Source organism: Priapulus caudatus, unplaced genomic scaffold, assembly GCF_000485595.1.
Source record: "Priapulus caudatus unplaced genomic scaffold, Priapulus_caudatus-5.0.1 Scaffold360, whole genome shotgun sequence".
NCBI classification, from domain to species: domain Eukaryota; kingdom Metazoa; phylum Priapulida; class Priapulimorpha; order Priapulimorphida; family Priapulidae; genus Priapulus; species Priapulus caudatus.
Window position 1 is genome coordinate 54862 of NW_014577421.1, and position 18146 is coordinate 73007.

Below are 18146 nucleotides of genomic sequence, written 5' to 3' on the forward strand. Positions count from 1 at the left end.
CTTACCCTGTTTTCACCTTAGCATGTTTTTCATCGCCAAACTATGTCAAGAATGATATATGATTCTTCAAATTCCTGTCAATGAATAAACTTAAAATATAATTAGTTAAAATTCTGAACCTGGACTTGACCTTTAGCTTGCTGACCCTGACCTTGAATCAAAAAAATAACGTTAAGAAATAAATTGATACGCAACCTAAAAAACCCATACTAAAAGACGCATTCAACATCATTTAGGTCACGATGGTGTTAAAAGAGTTTAATTTTGAAAGATGGAGCGTCTTAGCGCTATTTTGGAATTGTTTTTCAAAATTAACTAGAGTTTTGCCCCAAGTGCCATTTGGGTAACCAAGCGTTGAAAATTTTGTTTGTTAGGACCCCCCATGATGCCACCGTACAAATCACCAAAAAAACTTTAATAGGAAAGCATAGTGAGGTTCATAAAATATCAAAACTCGACTTGTACTCAAAATGATGTCTCTACTCCATATACACGTGCATGGTTAAGAAAATGACAAACAAATGAAAAGCGCAAGTAGTATATATACAGAATTGATAACATATTATAGTAATGTGACAAGTCTGTGTAAAGGGTTAGTAACAGTAAAAGCTAAGCAAATATCCCTATCAAAAAAGCCTTATGGAAGCTTCTCCGTCAATCTAAAGAAATGAAGTGTAGAACATGTACATAAAGTAAAGAATATCAATACATGAATCAGCTAAATTTCTATACAATATTGGAGACTCTATGTATCATATGTAGAATACAGATTCATTTAGAAAATATTAGATTTATCATAGTGGTAAAGTTTAATTTTTTTATCCTTCCATAAACACTTAACCGTTGTAAAGTTCCGGTCTCAAGTGAACCCGTACACTAATAATTGAAGTTAAATCACTTTATACAAATCAATGATCAGCTAAATTGGAGAATTTAAAGCATTTAGAACTGAAACTTTTGTTCGAGAAACATCGAATCCTACAGTCACTTAACTCCAAAAACCATTTGTTAGCATTAAAAAGAAACTACCTATCTTTAAAGTGCTGGGAAAATGACCTGGGAGCCAAATTACATTTTTCAAAAAAATTTCTGGGGACCCTAGAGTCCAACCCCGAACCCAAACCCCCAGACCCCCTTAATGTCTTCGTGGTTGACCGCCGCTAGCCGCGGGTCGGTTAACCCATGACCCGTTCTCTTATAAATGAAAGCACAAGCGTGTAGCACAGCCAAGAACCCCCCACACATTACTGTCTAGCTCGTGGCTCGGTCCCTGAATATATAGTTAACTAATCTATAAAGCATGGGTGTCTTGAGTATGTTTGGAACAGGGGCCGCAAATGTTCCCAGTGACTCGTAAAGGACCTTCTGCGTCAAGAGTAGCATTTTAAAGAAATCACTTGACCTCTAGGTTCTAGGGTTATTTCTCAGTTGAACTAGGTTAAGATTACTATATAAAAATTTCACAACTGGTTTTAATCGCCGATTTAGAAATGTTTAAAAAAAACTTGTTTAAACTAACGAGAACTACAGGTTGAATTATCAACCGACGTGTTGGCGGCCTACTCAACAGCGCACAAACTCTGAAAAGTTTGCACAACCCGACTTTCTCAGCCAAGTGCTACAGACCCAAAGGGGTGTTTTCTTAATTTATTAATTTAAAAGCAGAAGGATCGCAATTCATCTTATAAGCGGACTATATATATAGTTGCAGATTATAATATGGACTAAATTTGTCGTAAAATGAATATCGTTCGGTTAAAGGAGCATATTAGGTATAATATGCATAGCACTTTTTGTGACTACCCTCGGCGGCTTGTACGTAACGTGCAACATAACTGTGAACTTAATGCGCAATTTTCAGGGTGGAACAGCACGATCGCGGGTGTCATGTCCGTGCCGAAAAATAAAGGAATATCAAAACTTTAATGTTTGTTTTGACAACGTCAATGCGTAATGTATAGAATATTTATAGGTATGTGCATTCATTTTATAAATGCTAGCTCTCATCATATCCGCTCAATCTAGAAAAGTACTCCTTAAACCCCAAATATCGAAAATGTGGGGTACAGTCTTAAAATTAACGAGGTCATCTTCAGGGATGTGTCTAATACTCTAGGCAGAATAGTCATTTGGTTGTCAGAAGGCGGACAAACGTCGTTTAACCGAGGGCCTACTGCACCCCGGTGCTTTCTGACGTTATACTCACACATGCGTTAAACGGCAGTCATGTGCCGCGACCCTGTGATTGGAGGATAACAATAGAATCAGTCGACGTTTCGTTTTCATTTGGCATACCGCTAATAGCTATGACCGGTGAGGAAAAGTGTAACTAAACTACATATGCGCGGAAAGCGACTTGAGTTACATTTCTATCAACTTCTGTCTATAAAACACATGTCTTAGCCTTAATATCTGTGATTGCTTGAGTCTGAGTAAGCGCGATCACGTCTAATTAATTAGCAAATATGCACCGCCGCATTGATCGCTGCATAGGCTAATATATGCGCGGTTATGGCCCGGTAGGCAATTGTACATTTAACTAACTATTATATGGACGCCGAACGTTGAGTTAACAATTGCTATAACTTCCTAGACTATTATAGACACCTTTAACTTGATCCTGCGGAGTCTTGAGTTTGACCGGATGCGATTAGCGTATTAATTAGCAAATATGTAGCGGCGATATCCGGCTCATACTCAGTCATAGGCTAAAGCGAAATTGAAGACGAACGTCATGAATTCAAATCTTATCCTCCAATCACAAGTAGGAAGCAATTCCATTTTAGACGCATGTTGGGTTCTGCTCGAAAGTAATGCGTTAAAAAACCCGCCATATCGTACTTTCGTAAAATGTGGGAGGTGACTCTAAAAATGAGACAGAGTCTTCTCCCAGGTGTTGCCGCCTCAAATTTCTACTCTAACAAAGAAATATTTTTATTCGTTGCTCAGAAAGGCGAGACAAAACGTCGTTTAACCAGGAGGGTACTCACTTGTTTTGACCGTTTTCGCAATTTCACGCCTCGCGTCTTTCACGCGATTTGCACGGTACACTTACGTGTGGCTATGCGCCCTCGCCAATCTTCTCTTCGTAATTTGCGCGCGTGCTTTACGCACTTATGTGTACTTGGTATCGCATGCATTACCCAAAAAAGCGCTTGATATTTGGATTCCCGCAAAAGCAATATGAAAATGCAGAGCAGTTAACGTCAACATTCGGCCCACGGCAGCACACCATTCTGATAATAAGATTTGTATGGTGTCGTCTAGCTGTTTGTTCCTGCATAACTTTCTAGCGCGTGCACGATAATATTTCGTGCCTCATCCTACGCAGTCAAAAGGTCGAATTCTAACACTTGCTTTTTGTCATTTATTGTGGGTGAGTTAAAAAACCTAATATTAGAAAATGATATGGTAAAATCTCCCGGAAAACATGCACGACCTTCAGCTTCACTTTCCGCTAGGTGCGCTGGCGTAACCTTACACACGCAAACTACAGGCTACGGAACAGTCTAGTCTGTCGCTACCTGTGCAGTGCTCCGCGCAGGGCACACGCGCATGGCTTGCTGGAATCAAAGGTCCTCCGCACTGCACGCTCGCACGTCAGCGGCAATATTCATCTATCAATGCATTTATTTTGCTATCTATCTATCCATCCTATCCTATCTACATATGCTGATCCTCTTTATCTATCTATATATCTATTCTCCATTCTATGCTAGTCCCATTCATCCAAATGTGAGACCTGTGATCATGACCTTAGGTGAAAGGCACTCAAAATCAATAGGGTTCCACCTCTGACCAGTTTGATATTTCTACTTCTAACGGTTGCCAAAAATCGCAGACAGGAACGACACACATGCACGCGCACGCGCACGCGCACGCGCACGCACACGCACCGGCACACCACCGACGCATATACACAAGTCATGACCACACCACACGCACACGCACACAAACACACACACACGACACACCAGCACACACACCACACCACACAACACACACACACACACCACCACACACACAAACGGCGCGAACCAATACGTCCGCCTTAACTCGTCAGAGGATTATAAAACCATTAGACTGGCCCGCCCCCGCTTCCTCGCCCCTCACATTCCTCTTTCACCCTACAACCTCCCCACAACCCCGTCACCGTCCCACGACCACCCCCTGACCGGCGAAAGACAAATTAATGTGTATTAAGCCACTCGCTTTCCGTAGTAAACCAGCTCAACAACTATTCACCACTCACACCCGAATTAACAACAAGGTGTGTACACAGTATTGTATATAGGTTTATATGATAATAAGAACTTTAGTGCGTTAAATTGTCACAAAATAGATCAGCGATACGCAAAGCTCTAATCCTTCATCAATTCACTACCAATTCATAATTACTAAGTCGCCCATTAGTACGAAATGACGGGCCGCGCCGCACCTGCGGGCATACTGCGGTGGGGGAACCGCCAAAGAAAAAATACATGCTTATTAGGCGGGTCCGTAGTATGCATATTAGCCTTAATTTGAAGCAGAAAAGAACAATGATGGCAGGTGTGTACGTAAAGTGTTTTATAGGTGGAAATGGAAGGTATACCGCGGGACAGAGAAATTGTTGATGTTTAGTAACAGATCCTTGGTTTCTTGTCTTAAGTCATATTACACTAAAAAATTACATCATGCAATCGGCGGAGTTTAGGAGAAATCCATCGAGTCTCATCAGCGTACCGAGCGGGAACATGGCCGCCGGAGTGCGGCCATTTTGCGCAGTAGATATAGAATGAAGACTTCATTCTATATAAGACTACGCTCTTCATTCTAGTAATCGCTATGTCCAACTGATGTCTACTGCACCCAGAGAGACCACTATACAATATTGCGCTGGGCTACAGCTTGCTGTTGTATGCCGAGCGCTGCGCCGACTGAGACTCGCGCAGGTTCGGCGTGATATATGCGCCGCGACGCGCGGAGGATGTTCAAGCTTGAAGCGGCTGTACGCAGTAGAGACGTGCGCCAAATTCGAGCCCGGCGCACGTCTCACGACGGCGTTCCGCGGAGGTCTGGTCGTTCTGGAAGAACAATAAAGAACCCTTGTTCTAAATAAGAACATCGGGGCGGGGCTAAAAATAGAAGCCAATTACATACTTTTGAATTTTTTGACTAGTCAGTCACAAAGGGCTTGGTTGGGGGGACCATTCCATGAAGAAGGCTTCCAGAGATCGAAAGGACCATTAAAGTGTCAAGTTGTGAATTGTGTTTTAGAAGGCCGCACCCGCCGCGACGGCGGCCCCGCCTCGCGCGACGGCCGCGCCGCCCGCCCAGTCCGCCCCGCGCCGCCCCCCGCCCCAAAGAACATGCTTCCTCTTAAACATGCACTCCAAGGATCTAATCAACATCACCAGCGTAAAAATACCAGAATAAATTGTGTTGAGTTTATTGCTCCTTTGACGTGTAACGTGCAGTTTGACGTAACAAGATGATAGAAAGCACAGGCACTTGCAACGTCTCATAAAAACAAGATCTTCACAGCAATTCTTCACAATGATCGACCGCATGCCGCGCGGACAGCCTGACAGCATGACGCAACGCGATAGCATGATGCGACGTGACGCGACATGACGCGCTCATGCCATGGGTGGATGACGCCAAGCTATGCGACGCATGACGTGACACTGTGATGGCATGATGCGACGTGATGTGACATGAAGTGACGCCATGATGGCACGCCACGACACTAAGGTATGCGACACGACTCTGTGACGCAATACCATGATGCGACGCCACAACGCGACATGGCACCAAGATACATAACGTGACCTCACGCAAAACCTTACACCACACACACACACATTCACACACACACATTCACACACACACATTCACACTCACACACATTCACACTCACACATTCACACACACACATTCACACACACACATTCACACTCACACATTCACACTCACACACATTCACACTCACACATTCACACTCACACATTCACACTCATACATTCACACGCACACACTCACACTCACACATTCACACTCACACATTCACACTCATACATTCACACGCACACACTCACACTCACACATTCACGCTCACACATTCACACTCACACATTCACGCACACACATTCACACTCACACATTCACACTCACACATTCACACACACACTCACGCACACACATTCACACACACACTCACGCACACACATTCACACTCACACATTCACACACACACATTCACACACACACTCACACACACACATTCACACACACATTCACACACACACATTCATGCTCACACACTCACACTCACACATTCACACTCACACATTCACACACACACATTCATGCTCACACATTCACACACACACATTCACACTCACACATTCACACACACACACATTCACACACACACATTCACACACACACATTCACGCTCACACATTCACACTCACACATTCACGCACACACTCTGACGTTTGCATGCGCAGGCATTCCAGAAGGAGGCGCAGAGCAAGTCCCGTGAGGTCGACCAGATGGCAGCACTGGGCGAGGCGTTCATGAACAGCTGCGATGCTGACAGGGATGTAATTCGGGAGGCGGTCGCCGAGCTGCGGGCCAAATCCCAGCATCTGATCACGGGTGAGAGAGAGAGAAGCCGGCGCTAACGCCGCGTGTGTCACGCGAAGCCTCGCTGACTTTGCGTGGCGTGTGTGTGATGGCCATGATGGCATATAGGTTTGGGTTATGATAGAGTACATAGAATATATTTAGAATAGATGGATAGATTAGGATAGGTATTGCTTAATTGCTTAATAAAAGTTGGATTAGGGTTAGGGTTAAGAATGAGACTGCAGTTAGATTAGTGTTAGGAATTAAGAATTAGGGTTAAGGGTAAGAATTAGGGCTAGGGTTAGAAAATAGGGTTAGGGTTAGAAATAAAATTTCAGTTGGGTTAGGGTTAGAGCTAGGTTTAGGAAGTAGTAGGGCGAGGTCTGTGTATTAAGTTAGGGATTAGAATTCTAGAGGATTCTACGATTAGTTTAATTTTAGTGATGGCTGTAATGGCACATATAGGTTTAGATTGGGTTGATGCTTGGGAATGAGGCGGGTTAGAGTTAGGACCAAAATTGCAGTTGGATTAATGTTAGGAATTAATGCATGGAAATGAAATTATTTAGATTGTGTATGAAATCACTTAGATTGCATGTGAAATAATTCAGTTTAAATATGAAGTAATTTGGATTGTGAGTCAAATAATTTAGATTGCAACGGAAATAATAAAGATTACATATGATATAATTTGGATATGCATCTGAAATAATGTACATTGCATGTAAAAAAAACAAGTTTGATCGTCCAATCACGGAATTTCATTGTAGACGCTGCGGAGAAGGCGCAGACGCTCGAGGACATGGGGCGCCGCCTACAGGAGTTCGAGGAAAACATGAAGGAGACGTCAGCGGCCGTGGACAAGTGCGCGCGCAGGGCCGCCGAGCTGACGGCAAAGGGACCCGCCAGGGATGTTCGGAACCTGGAGAAAACGCGCGCTCTCCTGGAGGAGGTGGAGACGCTCCGGGGACCCGTCGAATTTCTCAAGGACTTTGTCGACGGAATTGTTGCTGACGCGCCACACGGCACTGACGCTAGCCCCCTGGTGGCAAGAACTGACGAGCTCGCGTTTAACTGGGAGGAGCTTAGCGAGCAGCTCCACCTGGTGGTTGGCGACCTCGACAACGCCAACGTGGCCGTCGATCAATGCAAGGTATGTATGTGTTGGTGTGTGTGGGTGGTCGTGTTAAGTGTTAAGTTACATGTGGAGTGTTAAGTGCCTTTATCCCTTTAATGCTCTTTAACCCATACTGCATGTTAATGATACGTAAATGTGTAATACATGTATGAAAACGCATAATGTATTTATCACGTATATATACACAATCGTATTGCATTGTGGGATAGCATAGGCGGGACATATAATATGAATTATTCTCTCCTACCTATCTCCACTTTCAATTCTCTATCCTCCTCCTCTATCTTTTCTGATCTATATAGATAATTATACCTAGTTATATTATCTTAATAATTGGAGGTATATATATCTATACTCTAGTATACTTAATATATATTAATATGTATAATTATGTATGGGAGATATTTGAAATCATCGTGATGTGTACCGTGTTTTATCGCCGCTCCTCTATGTAAACAAGGACATTTGTTCGCTGGCTAGGGAGCACGCTGAGGATCGAGTCACGGACGCGGATGAACCACCTGGTGGAGGAGAGCGAGCGCGGTTGGGGCGCAGGCAGGATCTGCTTGGTTTGGACGTAGACTCGATCGTAACCGCGCAGCTGGGATCGAGCTGGTGGGGCTCCGGCTGGATTACACCAGAACACATGCTCGCGCGTACGGGGGCGACGGACGCGACGAGAGCTGAGCAGCTTGCACGTAATCGGGAGGGCGGCCGCAGCGCCGGCTGCAGCAGAGAGGGATACATGTCGTAACTCTGGACACGAATCGATAAGGTATGCTGCGAGATGAACGACGAAGAAGAATTTACGTCGGTCGACTATGCATTAATTAAGAAGAAGTGCAGCTCAAGATTGTGGTGCCGTATTTTGAAGTATGTTGTCACGAAGTAGAGTGTGATCTGCAATGTGCAAGACTGCTTATTAGTGCACGACATCAAATATAGTATATATTTGCATCATGACGATTCATTAGTAAGGACAAGTCGGTTAACAGCATTCGTGTTCCGACGTCTGTCTACGTAGCCATTACGCCGCAACTCGTTAGTCACTGTATATTACAGCATTGCGTAACGACAATGTTCTGTAAAACAGTCATCTGTATGGGCAGGAATGGAGCAGCTTAAGCGAAGTGGTGTGCGGGTGAAGGATGCGTCGCGAGGGCGCGAGCAGCAGGGCTAGACTCCCGCTGGACGGGGCTATGGAAAGGGCGTCCGGTACAGCGAAGCGCTGGTCTGTTAAGACACGGTCGCGCCTTAGAGAAGGGCAGAGCGGCGAAGAACGACGCCCTCAACCTATTCGCCGCCGCGAACCTCGACGACGTGATCGGCCATCAGCCGCCAGCAGCCACGAGCAGTCAAGGTGACCCTACATTGCGCGTTGTCCTTTGTATGTAGACATGTTGACCAAGGTCACAAGAGTAATGTAGCATTGCTGACATGTGCCCTTTTGTATCGTAGAAGGGGGACAAGGTCCGCGCTGTTATGTAGACATGTGACAAGGGGTGCCCCGTGTATGTGAATTAGTGACAAGGGTCCCCTGTTTGATGTTAGACATGTGACAGGTGCTCCTGTAATGTGGAATGTGCAAGGTTCCTTGTAATGTAGAAATGTGGACAGGTCCTGTAATGTAGACATGTACATGTCCCTGTAGACTGATAGACATGGACAAGAGTGTGACTGATGATGTAGATACGTGACATAGTCGTGGCAGGGTGAAGCCCTGATGTTAGATGTGTTACAAGATGAGCCTATGTAGCATGTGCACGGTACTATAATGTAGATGTTTGACAGGTCACCCTTAAATTTGTGGCTTAAAGTGGGCAAATTAATAGAGACCGAAACACGTTGGTTTACATTGATGAATCAGGAGATAGATAAAGGGGAAGGGTGGTGACTCCAAATATCAAAAGGGAAATTAGTTATTTAGAGCTTATTAATACCTACGATTTACAGGAAATCATAGCAATGAGCTCATCGGAGCCAAGTACTTCGCCGCCAGGATCGTAACCAATCGTTTCCTCATTAGACACTCGCAATCGAAATACGACTAAAACTAGACACGATATCTCAATCTTTGATCATTAAGTTCAACCGTAGCGAGGCTAAATTGTGAAAAGAAAAGGGCGCTTACTAACCACACTGTCCCGGCATTGCTAGTTCACGGCGAGGCGCTGTGGCTCGCAGGCGAGATTTCATCCGATCTGCTGCTGATAAGCGGATTGAGCGGGTGCCTTGATGTCGTGCCGGCTGCCGGTTATGGAATCAAGGAATACCTGTAGCTGCTCTAACGGTGTCAGAGGTTATATCTAGCGAGCTGTTTGAGTTGATGCCATATCCCCTGCTAGCACAGCGCATGCCCGGTGAACGAAGCCAGTGGACAGGATGTGGTTAGTAGCTGCACTTTTGTTTTGAATTATTAGGCGCTCGCTACAGGTTGATAATGGACAAAGATTGGGAGAATCGGTTGTCGTATCTTGTAGTTCTGTATTTCCGGATGCGAGTGTCGTAATGTAGGTAACGATTTGGTATAGCGATGCAATGGGCGATGTACTGTGTCCGAATTTGAGTCAAGATTGGATGAGTTACGCGCGTATGTAATCGGTAGGTATATAAGGCTAGAATGGACGAATTTTCTTGTTGATTGGTGTCAACTCCTGGCCCTTTATCTACTCCTGATGCTCCTTGTTTACAAGTTTTGTTTTGTTTTGGTTTATTATTTGATTTCATTTTATTATTATAATTTTTTTTATTCTTGTTTATTTTTTATCTTAGTATTTTTTCTTTATATGACTCTGGACTTACAGTTTTGTTCTCGGTAGTTTTTGGATTTCTCACTAGTACATTAGGATTCGGGATTTCGACTTCCAGGATCACCAGCTTAATTAGCATGCGCTCTTGTCTTTCACCGACAGGCGTTTCCAGAAGTGTTCCATGGACGCCGTTGGCGCAGGACATAGAGGACGGTGCTGACCGCCGGCCAGGCCTGTTACAGTCGAGTGGCGGACACAGGCGTCAACCCGCACATCGATCGAAATTGGAGGGACTCGGTGACCGCTATGGGAGACTTGAAGGAAGAAGGGTATGAGGGCTGTGTTTAATCCGCGTTGCACGCTTTTGTATTAGTTTGTATATTTGTTCCTTGTGTTTCTTGTTCTGCTTCGGGGGTGGAAATATTAATTCCTTTTTAAATCTGAGTATTATCGGATCTACTAGCCGTGTGTGGTTAATGATTCATTCGCTGTGATATTGGGCTTATATACTGGTGTGCCTGCGTAGGCTCTGCGTGTGTGGTGCGTGCGTGCAGTGCTGTGCGTGTAGTTAATGTTAATTTGCGTGTATTCAAGCTGTACCTGTGTGTGTGCTGGTTGCGTGCGTGCGTGCGTGGTGCGTGGCGTTCGTTAATGATTCATTTGCTGTGATATTCCAAGCTTGTAAGCTGTGTGTATCTGCGTGTAGGCGTCGCAGCGCGAGCGCAGGCTGGACACGGCACTGATGCAGTGCGGCAAGCTACAGGACGCGCTCACGGGCATGCTGGGATGGCTCGGAGACATGGAGGACATGATAGCCATCAGAAGCCTTGTCTGCGCACAGGTCGTCAAAGCTCAGCTGCAGGAGCAGAAGGTGAGCAGTGAGAGTCATGTAGGGATGTAGGGTGGGAGGAAGAGAGCAGAGAGAGAGACGAGAGCGAGGAGAGGGGGGAGAGACAAGGAGAGAGAGGGGAGGGCGGGAGGAGAGGATGGGGGGAAGACAGAGAGAGAAGAGGGATAGAGTCGAGTGACGAGATGATGAGAGAAGAGAGCAGAGAGAGAGGGAGTAGAGACTGAGACGATGAGAGAGAGGGAGGGGGGAGAGACGGATGAGGGAGAGAGAAAGAGGAGAGAGAGAGAGGTGACAGAGCTGACATTGAGAGAGAGAAGAGAGAAGAGGATTGAGAGAGAGTGACGATGAAGAGAGAGAGGAGAGAGGAGAATGAGAGAGAGTGAGAGAGAGAGAGGAGAGAGGGAGAGAGAGATCGGGGGAGAGGAGAGGAGAACGACAGCGACAGAGGGAGAGAAGTTCTCGCAACGGCTGTGAGGTTGAAAAAAGGATGTGCGGCCACGCAAACAGCAGCGAGTTAATTGGCAAAACAGAACGCGCATACATGGGAATCAATCGCCTTTGCCAACCCAATCACTGCCAGACACAGCTCTTCCCTCACCCACCCTCCGCGTCCGTGCCTCTTCATTCACCACCGATCCTCCCACCTCACAACACCCCTCCTCCCCACTTCCCCACCCCTTTTTCCCCACCTAACACAACCCTCCCTCCGCTCCTCTCAAACCAACCCTCCCCCTCCACCTCACACCACCTCCCTCCCCCACCTACATACACCCTTCCTCCCCCACCTACACCACCACCTCTCTCCCACTCACACCACCCTCGCTCCTCCTTCACACCACCCTCCCTCCCTCTCACACCACCTCCTCCCTCCACTCACACCCACCCTCTACTCCCTCCGTGCTCACATTGTACATTGTTCACTTGCACATTTCACAGATTTGTGGACCAGCTGCTTAGCGACGATAACGACACCTGGACTCGCGGTCAAGTCGATGGACAGGAGTAGTTACTAAGGCGCTGAGCGACAGGGAGGCAAAGCAGGTTGTCAGACAGTTCACAGGATAGACACCCGTACAACTTCTCAGCGGTGGGAGTGTGTGCCAGTAATGTGTCAATTCACAGAGTGTAGGACGTCTCCAGGCTAGACACCGGTTCAATCTCTCAGCGCTGTGCGTGTCAAGGTATGTTTCAAGCAGGTGTCAGACAGTCTCACAGAGTAGAAACCGGATTCAATCTCTCAGCGGGGAGTGTCGCTAAATGTTCAAAGCGGGTGTCAGACAGGTCTCCAGGCTAGAAACCGAGTTCAACTCTATAAGCGGTGAACAATAGTGTCGAACTAATGTAAAGCAAGGTTCAGCGGTCTCACAGAAGCTAGCACCCGGTTTCAACTCTCTCAGCGGAATGGTGTGCATCGAATAATGTCAAAGCATGGTGTCAGACAGGTTCTCACAGGAGCTAGACACCGGTTGAACTACGGTCTCAGCGTGTGTGGAGCAGTGATCGAGAAATAATGTTCAAGCTATTTTTCAGAGTAATGCTCAAAGTGATGTGCACGTAGTTACTCGCTCTAGCTGAATGGGGGTGTAATACGGTAGTTTTAGATTAGTGCAAACCGTTGTCAGAAAACGAACATTAGTCTTAACTGTATGTTAACTTAAACTTTGTGTGTGTAGATCGGCCTCTTATTGGCGTGGTTTCTGTCAATGGAGGTGGACCAAGGGTCGTTAGCTTAGGGCAAAGGGTAGAGTTGGGGTCAGGGTTAAATTGGATAAGGTTGACGAATATTATGGGGTTGAGGTTATAGGGATAGGGTTTGAGGGTTTCTTGGGTTAGGGTTAGTTTATTGGGATAGGTTGGGTTAATTATATATAGGTTGAATTTATAGGTTATGGTTAGGAGTATTAGGGTTAAATTGGATTTAAGTATAGGTTACTATATATGGGTTTAGAAACTCAGTCCAAACTTGTTATCCGACTCAATCATCGAATTTTAGATTATCCGAACAGGATCTCAAGGTAACGTGGAAATCATTTAATAGAGCACTAGATCACCTGTTATTTTTGAACAATTCATTATCCAATTCAAAATCTCATCACCCGTCTCGTTTAGGGTAATCGATGGTTTAACTGTTAGTTAGGGTTGGGGTTATGGTTAGGTTGGGTTTAATTGGGATTAGGTTGAGTTTCATGGGAATTAGGGTGGGGAAGTTTAAGTCTAATAGATTATTCGTGAGGGTTGATGAGATTATCTCTAGTTACCGATGGGATGTTGTGTTGCAGACGAGACCCAGCTACGCACGAGTCAACTCGAAACGGCACTAGAGGTCGCCACCGACTTCCATAACAAGGCGGAGCGTTGGGTCACTGCTGGCGCAGACGGAACGCGCCGTCCGCTAGTTCTCGAAACATGGCAACGGACAAATCCCAGATCGAGATGCAGATTGGTCAGCAGCAGGTGAGCAGACGCAGCGGCCATTATGAGCAGTGTATGATATTATATATGATATATTATATAATATTATATATGATAGAGGAGAGAGGAGAGAGAGAGGAAGAGGAGAGAGGAGAGAGAGAAGAGGCGAGAGAGAGTAGAGAGATGAGAGAGAGGAAGAGAACGCAAGAGGGAAGAGAGGAGAGAGAGAGAGACGGACAGTAGGAGGAGAGAGAGAGAGGAGAAGAAGAGAGAGAGAAGAGAGAGAGCGCGAAGCGATATAATTATTAATGATGTACCTACCTTGTGTGTGAGCCACCTGTTGTATGATTTTTTGGACGCACACACAAGTAGTATGGACCCTGTCTAGCATTGGACAAGTGCAAGGTCGTGGCTCTCCTAAATGTGCAGCAGAGATGGTATTTTCACACATTGTTAACGCTCATTCGTGTTTTTTTTTTCACGCCAGGCACTCGTTGCACAGATTTGCGGACAGGGGGCAGCAGTGGAGCAGATGCAGAAGACGGGGCGGATGCTCATTGCGCTCGTGTCCGAGGATGATCGCGAGACAATTGCCAGCCGCCTAGCAGACACTCAGCAGCGCTACGACAAACTAAGGGCAAGTGCTGCCATCTACCTTACGATAATGAAATTTTTAGTGTTGACCTGTTAATTTCGATTTCGATTTCGATTTCGATGTTTAAATTTACTATATAATCCTTTCTGATTTGTTGTAATCTCGCAACGACATGGACTGTAATTTGACAAGATTATGAATTTATATAAGAAAATCACATCTTTGCTGGCATCTTTTTAAAGCACAGCAGCGTGCAATCGTTGCAAAGATAAATAATCATGAAAAAAACGAAAATGAAATTTATTTGAATTTCTTCTCAATTTAACTTGATCTCAACTGATATTTGATGGTATCCTCGTTCCCGATGTCGCCTGCAGGATGACTGTCAGGGACAGCAGCAGCTGCTGCAGCAGGGACTCAGGAGCCTGGAGCAGTTCACCGGCTCAGTGCAGGACTTTGTCTCCTGGCTAGACTTGGCCGAGCGACGCATGGCCATGTTCACGGCGCCCTCTGTGTTCGTCGAGCCCCTGGAGCGGCAGCAGGAACAATTGAACGTACGTCGCGCAGTGGTCGGGTCGTGTCTTTCTGACCAATCGTAGGGTTATGCAGCGAATCTTACAAATAGATAAAATGTCTTGATTCAAGGTCAACGCAAAGGGGATTCATTGTCCTGCATCGATTAAACTTTAGTATTCTTAATATTGTTTCTCTATTATCATCTCATGCCTATCATATTCATCTTTGGTTAATGACCCAATCTGGCCTATTCTTCTTCTACTAACCCTCGGTCAGAATACCCACACGGGGGCGTAGCTAATCCATTTTTCCTGATGGGGGCAAAACCACATACACGTTGTGTTCTGTGCAGGTAACAGTGGGTTACTCGCTGTTGACAGTGTAACAATCAAGGGTTTCTTCTTAGGGGAAATTAGACAGGTAATGGCCAGTTTGGGAAAAAAACACGCATTATGGATTCAAAGGCGTGTCGTAGTCAGGTATGCGGACGCTGCAGGCGGACGCGGAGGAGGGGGAGAGGGGGAGAGGGGGAACTCCCCTCTCTCCAAAATTTAAAAAATTTGAATGTGAAAAATTGTTACAGAAGCATTTTTACAACGGCGATGTTAAACTTGACAACGGCGGTGCGCCTCTTATGTATAAGAAACCCTGCAAGCTACATGTAACACATAAACATCTCGGGGGAGGTACTGACTGAACCCTTACCCCCCCCCCTCCTAACTTCTGCTAGCTGTAGCCGTGCAATAGATCGAGGAACACAGGTGCTCAGAGGTGCTAGTACTGCACCGAAACGTATCGTTACATTGTGTCGTGCGTGTCGGTGCCTTGCAGACGCTCTACGGGGAAGTGGAAGAGAAGGCGGAGAATTACAAGCTGGTGATGATGGCAGGAGAGGAGGTGATGAGAAGCACATCCGGTGAGTGGCGCGGGGGTTGAAGGTCGTGGGAAGGTCGCGAGAATTAGAACGAAATTTCTGCAGATTGGATGCTTTCGTGTTTCACGCTACGATTTTGATACTAGCTAATAATATCGGTATTAACTTACCAGCATTAAATTTAATGAGTGTTGGCATTTCGGGTTACCGTTGCCTTAGAGAAATTGTCCGTAAGGTTCCGAAAAACACAATCAGGAAATCACTGGTCAAGTCGGCCTCATCGTCAGCCTGACCATCGATCGTTTGGTCGGCCATGTTTTCTTATCGAGCTGTGATAGGTCAGTGAGTTCTGAAGATGTGGAGACTCATATCTTTCCTTCTTTTCGTGAACTTACGAATATGCGTATAAATATACACACATGTTTACTACGATATACTTGCATGTTCATGCTGTTGTTAAAATCATTAATTATAAGTTTAACCATTAAAAACGACGAATAATTTCTCCGTTGACGTCAGGTGATGAGGCGATGAATGTGAAGAACCAGCTCGACAATGTCCGCCAGCGCTACACGGACTTGTCCAACAGAGGGAGTGACCTGTCGCAGCAGATGAATGACGCGCTGTCATTTGCGCGGCAGTTCCACGACTCGCACAACAACATCAGTGATTGGCTCCTACAGGTGGAGCCACAGCTGAAGTCTGCAGACGCCGTCGGTGTCGAGGAACAATATCACATCATCAAGGTTTGTGTCCATTGTATTCACTACTTGTATTAATTATTAAATATTATTATTATTAATAATTAATATTATTATTATGAAAATATAACGTATATAGTTATTAATATTATTATAATAGAATTTTTGCACATATTAGTTCCCTGCACACATTTCATGTCATGTGCAAGCTGAAATATTTCTCATCCAATACAGCATGTATACATTTATACGTATTTGTTATAATCTTGATATAGTTTAAATCTCTATATATATATGCGCTACGTCTCACCGCACACTGCCGGATGTTTTTCAGTCGCTGGAGGCTGAGTTGGAGACATACAAGGCAGTGATGGAAGCCATCACTGAGTCCGGCGCGCGGCTGATGCAGCTGTCGCCACGAGAGGGCGCTTACTCCATCAAGGACATCATGGGGAGAGACAAGCGGCGCTTCGAGGGAATTAGCGAACAGATACAGAAACGCAGCGAGCGCCTGCGCCACTCCCGCGCTAAACTCGGCGAGGTAAGCGTTCACTTGTTTCGCTGCGTCAGTCGGTGACGGCAATCCGTTTTTCGGCTGTTGCGGGCGTCCTCGCGATGGCGATCTCAATGTGGCGCCACCTGCTGGTTAGAAGGGTGTCGGGTTGTATTTGCACAATAAAAAGACAATTAAAAGGAATAAGTCTAACTGCACAGCCTACCATAGCAAGCCGAGGGTATCGGTGCCGGTGCGGTAGCCGGTGCTCTCATTGGTCGAGATAGATGAAAATCAGATCGATTCAGGTCAGGGGTCGAATGCGCCCAGTGCTTTTCCGAGCGGTGCAATCCGGGCGCGCACCCCCTTTAAAGAAGTGACCCCTTCGTGACCTTGCAGTGACCCCTTCGGGACCTTGCAGTGACCCCTTTGTGACCTTGGCGTGACCCCTGCATGACCTTGGCATGACCCGCTGGCGACCTTTCAGGTTACGCTGGACGTCGACGACATGGTCGAGTGGTTCCGCGGCGCCGAGACGGCGCTCACCAGGGCGGAGCCACCGTCGACGAACCTTCAGAAGCTGCGGCGGCAACAGCAGGACCACCGCTCGCTGCACGACGAGATTGGCCAGCAGAGGGCGCGAGCGAGGGACCTCGCCGTCGCCGCGCGCAAGCTCATGCAGGAGACGAGTGGCGACGACCAAGAGAGCATCCGCGCGCGGGCCGAGCAGCTGCGGGAGGCCGGGGCGCGTGTCGCCGCCTTCGCCGCCGACCGCGCGGCCGTCCTAGAGGGGGCGCTACCGCTCGCGGAGACGTTCGCGGAACTTCACGAGGAGCTCGGCCGGTGGCTGACTGCGGCGGAGGACGCGGCTCGCAAGCAAGAGGGCGCCACCGCTACGCTGAGCACGGACGCCATCAAGAAACAACAGGACACCAATAAGGTGAGGGTGGAGGTAGGGTGGGAGGAGGGGTGGAGTAGGGAGGAGCGAGGAAGTGCTAGGTAAGGAGAAGGGGTGAGGAAGAGGGGGAAGAGGCTAGGTGGAGAGGTAAGGGTGGAGGATGGGGAGGGATGGGAAGGAGGGGTGGGGAGGACAGGGAGGTTGGGAGGTGAGGCCGGGAGGAGGGGGAGGTGCTAGGTTGGGAGGTGTGGTGGAGAGGAGGGGGAGGTGCTAGGTTGGGAGGTGTGGTGGAGAGGAGGGGGAG

General features: G+C 46.7%; 2 protein-coding genes across 2 annotated transcripts in view; both read left to right on the plus strand.

The window, feature by feature from the left end:
• LOC106809507 (microtubule-actin cross-linking factor 1-like) overlaps window positions 1-12359 on the plus strand; it is a 15241-nt gene extending 2882 nt beyond the window's left edge. Inside the window, exons 6-7 of the mRNA XM_014812601.1 lie at window positions 11210-11374; window positions 12291-12359. Coding sequence (XP_014668087.1) covers window positions 11210-11374; window positions 12291-12359 — 234 coding nt within the window. The remainder of the gene's footprint in view (window positions 1-11209; window positions 11375-12290) is intronic.
• A 283-nt stretch (window positions 12360-12642) lies between these two features.
• On the plus strand, window positions 12643-17947 carry LOC106809508 (dystonin-like). The gene is made up of 8 exons (XM_014812602.1): window positions 12643-12671; window positions 13633-13807; window positions 14253-14402; window positions 14738-14914; window positions 15708-15792; window positions 16270-16496; window positions 16786-16992; window positions 17432-17947. Exons 2-8 carry the CDS (start codon window positions 13760-13762, stop codon window positions 17945-17947), a joined length of 1410 nt encoding a protein of 469 aa, XP_014668088.1. The 5' UTR covers window positions 12643-12671; window positions 13633-13759.
• The last annotated feature ends 199 nt before the right edge of the window (window positions 17948-18146 follow it).